This window comes from Nicotiana tabacum, chromosome 10 (genome assembly GCF_000715075.1).
Source record: "Nicotiana tabacum cultivar K326 chromosome 10, ASM71507v2, whole genome shotgun sequence".
Lineage (NCBI taxonomy): Eukaryota > Viridiplantae > Streptophyta > Magnoliopsida > Solanales > Solanaceae > Nicotiana > Nicotiana tabacum.
The window spans coordinates 17547268-17553289 of NC_134089.1; the positions used below are offsets into that span (position 1 = coordinate 17547268).

The 6022-nt window shown below is 34.8% G+C and overlaps 1 protein-coding gene across 1 annotated transcript; it reads right to left on the reverse strand.

Annotated features, from left to right (window-relative positions):
* Window positions 1–1322: 1322 nt before the first annotated feature.
* Window positions 1323–5592, reverse strand: LOC107809385 (L-ascorbate peroxidase 2, cytosolic). Its single transcript, XM_016633996.2, has 10 exons — window positions 5429–5592; window positions 5165–5310; window positions 3977–4151; window positions 3816–3881; window positions 2790–2838; window positions 2614–2696; window positions 2418–2497; window positions 2139–2241; window positions 1704–1762; window positions 1323–1559 (listed from the first exon to the last, which is right to left on the reverse strand). Exons 2-10 carry the CDS (start codon window positions 5281–5283, stop codon window positions 1541–1543), a joined length of 753 nt encoding a protein of 250 aa, XP_016489482.1. The 5' UTR covers window positions 5284–5310; window positions 5429–5592; the 3' UTR covers window positions 1323–1540.
* Between the last annotated feature and the right edge of the window lie 430 nt (window positions 5593–6022).

The window sequence follows — 6022 nt, forward strand, 5'->3', positions numbered from 1 at the left end:
ATAAAGACAGCATTTTAAAATCCAAATAATAGCAAAGTTGAAATCAATACGAAAATGCAAAGGTTTAATCATAGCTAAATATATATAAGATAAGAAATATTTAAAGAAAAGGAAAAACTACATATTTCCCTACTTTAAACTCTAAGCAAATATAACACGAAATTATATAAATTTGACACTTTTTGGGGCAGTCTTTACTTTTGCCTCCTGCTTGCCCAGAGGCAAAACTTCAAAGTCAAAAGTTAAAAGTGTTACTCATAGGGAAAACGAGAAATAATACTTGTTAAACTCGAAGTTCTGCCCGTTGAGCAATCGGGGACAAAAAATCAAGACCAACTACTTCGAAGTCTATTTGTGTACTTCACCCCCAAATATAAAGATTAATGGGCCTAAATGGGTCAGGGATCAAGGCCAGCCTATTTCCAATTCATAGGCCCAAAATCCAGAGGTTGAAATCGGTTGATTGTTAATAATTTGTGCTTAAACTTCTGTAAAAATCTCAACACCCCATTATTGGACCTTAAAAAGTATTAAAGAAAATAAAGTGAGGCTTTTTAATTTGGTGTCACTCGACTAAATTGATGATTGGAGATTGTTTATGTTGATATTTGGAAGCTTTGTTTCAAATTTGAGATCATTTGGAATAGATTTGGAACGATTTGATCGGAAGTGAGGTTGCAAATTCAAAGAACACCACTAAAACAACTCAGAAAAAGTATACCAATCCGGTAGACTTCGATGTACAACTTAACAAATAAATAGACACAATATAATATCAACTATAACAATCCGATAGAGAAATTCGTGAAGATCAGAAATATGACAACCATAGACTTCAATGAACAATTTAACAATAGCATCAACTCTACTGAATTGAGAAAAGCAAAAGTATGACAATCCGCTAAACTTTGATGAACAATTTAATCTGATAGAAAAACCGCTAAAGAGCATGCGCAGGTCGTGAATCATGTTTTAAATACCACAAATTTTGAAAACATGTCGCTAAGACCACCCCAAAAAGTCCCTTTGGTAATTTGAAATCCTTATGAATATTCCAACTGCACGTCCAAATCTAAGTTTCTAAATGGAATTAACTAAAATAAACTTCAACCACAATGTTGATATATCAAATTTCTCGATATCTCATACATCAGAACAGAGTATCTCGTAGAGAAAGGGACAGCAAAGGTGGAATGGGAGAAGAAAATAGTTCGAATAATCATGTTAGAATTGCTTATAGCTGAAGTAAAAATATAAACCACAAGAGAAACGTACAATTAATTTATCAATGTCACAATCAAAACATGTAGAAAGTCATATCATACCATAATAAACAGCTTATATACCAAGATCGACATATCGACACAAAAGTTGCAGATTACAAGACTCTTGAGCCCCAACATATTCCTCAATTCATATAGTATAGGAAAAGTTGGTCTCAGACCTTAATAAATAAAGTTTTGCACATAGTAGTACAAATGAAAATTTGGAAGAATCAGATAAATCTCCAAAGACCATTGAACAGCTTTCTCACCACACCTTATTCAGCATCTGCAAATCTATTATAAAAGATAAATAACCAATCAAGTCACTTTTAAGATAATTATAAATAAATTTCTATGATGAGTGCTAATTGGTAATTTGGTAAATACTGTTATCCTTGGATAAAATTCACAAGTGTATATAACTTAAAGATAACTTACCCAAGCTCTGCAAGCTTCAAATGAGCTTCAGCATAGTCAGCAAAGAAGGCATCTTCATCCTAGAGCAAAGCCATAATGTTATCAAATAATACAAGAAGATCATCATATAAATGTTATGTTGAACTTCAATAGGGATCAGGTTAATTTCACGGATGATCATTCAACTTCATACTTACTGCACCAAAATCATAAAACTAATTTTTCTTATGAAAATATAACTCAATTATGCCTATAGGGCAGCCCGGTGCACAAGGCATCCCACGTTCACACATGGTCCGGGGAAGGGCCGCACCCCAATAGGTGAGATGTAGACAGCGTACTCTAATGCAAGCATTAGTAACTGCTTCCACGGCTCGAACCCGTGACATAAAATAGAAAACGTCAGAAAATGCTAAATATGGTTTTGAAAGCACAATTAAGATGCAGTCAACATACTGCAGCGTATTTCTCGACGAGAGGGCGGAAGACTGGATCTTCTAGGAGTGCTTTGTCTGATGGTAGCTGGAGGAGACCTTCTTTCTCTCCACTCAGGAGTTCCCTGGCATTCACAGAAGTTACGACATAGCATTCGAGTTATAGAACTAATCCTGGCAAATTTTTCTTGTGCTTCCAAGAACTAGCAAATTCATAAATAGCATGAAAACAGAATATGTGGATTCAGGAGCCAAAGTTAAGTAGGCATTGCTACAACAGCAACAACAACAACATACTTACTTGAAATATGAATTATCAAATATCAAAGGGTTGTTAGTCCATGCTCCCTCAAATCCTGAGCGTTCTTTGTGGCACCTTCCCTGATTAAAGAACCAAGAAACCACAATACTAAGGACCAAAGACAATGGAAATACATATTCTAAAGGCTTAACTTCAAGGAGTGATTGCAGCATATATCAATTCTTTCCCTGCTTACCAGAGTGTGACCACCAGATAAAGCAACAATGTCTTTATCACTCAGCCCCATGTGTCCAAAAACCTCTCTCAGATGGTCTGAGCCTGAAGAAAACAAAAAGTTGCACGATTTTACAGGGACACTGCGTACTTTGAACAACTTTAGATACTGAAAGAGTAAAAGAAGCAAGCAGTGACCTTTAGTGGCATCAGGCAAGCGGCCTTCCGGAGGTGGTTCTGTCTTGTCCTGGAACCGAAACAATGATTTATCATTTTAATTGGCCGATGAGATTAATCCCTATAGAAGTTTAAGTTGCCAATAACTGGGAATCTCAGGACAGTATTTGCCTGATAGTTCACAGGCAATTCTTGCATTCTAATATAACTTTCTTATACACAACAATTACTGAAATTAACTTCACAAAAGATTGGAACTAGATAAGCATTTATGCACACTACTGGTTTTCCTAAGGACATGATATCAACACCCCCCCCCCCCAAACACACACACACACCCCTCTCAATTGGCTTTCTAACAAGTCGAGCAAATTTCTGTAGTCTATACAGTCTATTTTATCAGTTCCCTCTTTAAATTCTTTACTATTTCTAGAATTTTGTGTTTCGATATCTCATCTTCACTACATAGAAATGCTAAGTAAATAGTTACCAAGTCCTACATAATGAGGTGCTAATCCTAGTTAAGTTCCCATAGCTCAGGTTCAACATTCAAATGACCTCAAAAGGTTCACCTATGCCATTACCACAAAGTTTTCTGGAAAGTCACAATTTCAGTAAATCAGTTCTTGGCAGGATTGAAGATTACATACACTACCCCAAAGACGATTTTCACGTCTAATATGGAGAAGACAGTGAAGCATTTAAAGGGAGAAATAACTTTAATCCAAAGAAGGTGATTACTAGCCCAGCTGAAGCGAATCTGAGGCACCCTTTTCTCAAACAAATGGGAACAAACTAAGATTAGTCTACGAAAAATGGCACATATGCATGGTCTACAGACTAATAGATATATGATCACATTCCATTTACACCGATATCGAAAATAACTTAGTTAATAGTAAGCTACCAACACAAGGAGAAAGATGGAACCATGTATTGCATCTTCAAATTGGCTACCAAGCAAGAGACTGATTGATACTTTAACACACTTTTATTATATAGCCAAACTTTCTGGCAAAGTAAGAAAAGAGAATCCAAGTTACTGACCTGTCTCCCTGGGTGAAATGGAATATCAGGGCCTCCCGTGACTTCAACAGCCACAACGCCAGCCAACTTCATTTTAGGACCAAAAGGATGACCATTAGATGCATTCACACAAAAAAAGTGACTTTCTCCAAACATTTGCATTGCCTGAGAAATTTTTTTACCTGATAAAAGTCGGCATAGGATAGGATTGGAAATTGCTCCTTAATTGGCTCCAAAAGCCGAACAGCAATGTCAAGACCATTGTTAGCTGCATGTTTAAGTTCATCAAGGTGCCTGATTGTCCCGAATGGACCGCCAGTTTTGGTTTTGACATCATATGTCCCTGCTGAATGCCATCTGAAAGTCGAGTAATAGTACACTTCAGGCCACCATTATGGACAAGCTAAGGTGCTCAAGCTTAGTGGACAGTATTATAAATTCTCTTAATTTTATTATTTACAATATTATAATCAAATTACATGTTAAGGCAAGTTTTCATAGTATCAACAATTGAATTCTAATGTTCCTCTAAGATAATCTAAGCTGAGGCCTAGTACTAAGATTGTCTTATAGAACGATTTAGAGTTTAGGTAGCCAATTACACTGTAATTTACAACAACAATAACAAATACAGTGTAATTCCACAAGTGGGGTCTGGGAAGGGTAGTGTGTATGCAAACCTTGGGGTTGAAGATAGAGAGGTTGTTTTCGGTAAACTCTCGTCTCAATAAAAGTATAGTCACAGTATTATTAAAAGGAAATACAGTAATGGATACAGTAATAGTAACGAAGCAGTAACAAGTAATATTAACAACAACAAGATAGGAAGGTAACCGAAGTAAAAAAAATAACTGATAGTACTAGATATCTAAGTATAAGAAAGCACGGGAACCAATTACACTGTAATTTGCAGTCTACAAATGGAGGCAATCCAATATATACATACATACATACATACATACATACATACATACATACATACATACATACATACATACATACATACATACATACATACATACATACATACATACATACATACATACATACATACATACATACATACATACATACATACATACATACATACATACATACATACATACATACATACATACATACATACATACATACATACATACATACATACATACATACATACATACTTCTAATCATTAAAAACAGAGAGATATATGCACACTTACAATTTTTACTAAAAAAAGATAAACTTATCAACACCACAACATCTCCTCTCTTTCGATATTTACAGTCAAACATACTGAATTCAACTCAATAAGATTCGATATTGATCATAATTCTACTCAGCAATAAGCAATTAAAAAGGCGAGAGAGAAAGAGAGAGCGCTTACGCCAATCGGAGGATAATAGGAGCACAATTCTTCTCAGCAATGAGTCCTCTAAGCTTTCTCTTACATTTCTCTACTGCTTTTTCATACTCTTCGCTCACTTTCGGATAGCACTTTCCCATTATTACCGATCACAGAAGATTTCCCAACTACAAAATATCAAAAAACAGTAACATTAAATCAGCTTAAGCTCAATCAAATTCAAATATATTACTGTACAAAAATCAATCATTGTTGAAAGGAAAAAAAAAAGAGGAAGAGTCAGACCTTTGAAGCAAAATGGACCACTGTAGAGTGATTGAGTCTAGAATTATGTAGATGAGCTCTGAATTTAGACTGTGAAACAAATATATAGGCTTATAGCATACACTAGAAACATCTAGCAACTGCTATGACTTACCTTAACTGTAGTGTTTTATTTTTTGTGAAATATTCAACCGTTGTACCTTTCTACGTGAAAATGTTAAAGTACGTCGAAAATTTTATAAGTTATTGCAAGCATTAAATTACAATATAATGTGTTGTGTATAAACTAAAGATTATTACATAAACAAGCATTAGATTCGATAACATTATCCGGAAGAGAAAAATTTTAAGTGCTATATCTACATACTATTTTACACAGAGGCGGATCCACGATTTCAAGAGTATGTGTGTGCTATTATGAAAAGGTGGATCTAAAATTTAAATTTGACAGGTTTTAAAATTTACCATGAACCCGCTACACTTTGAAATTATAGGTTCAAAATTATATTCCTTATAAAATTTTAGTAATTTTCACTTATACACTATGCTCTGAACCGAAAATAAGACCGTGCAGAGTAGGATTTGAAACATTTACTTGTAGACGTGCATCCAATA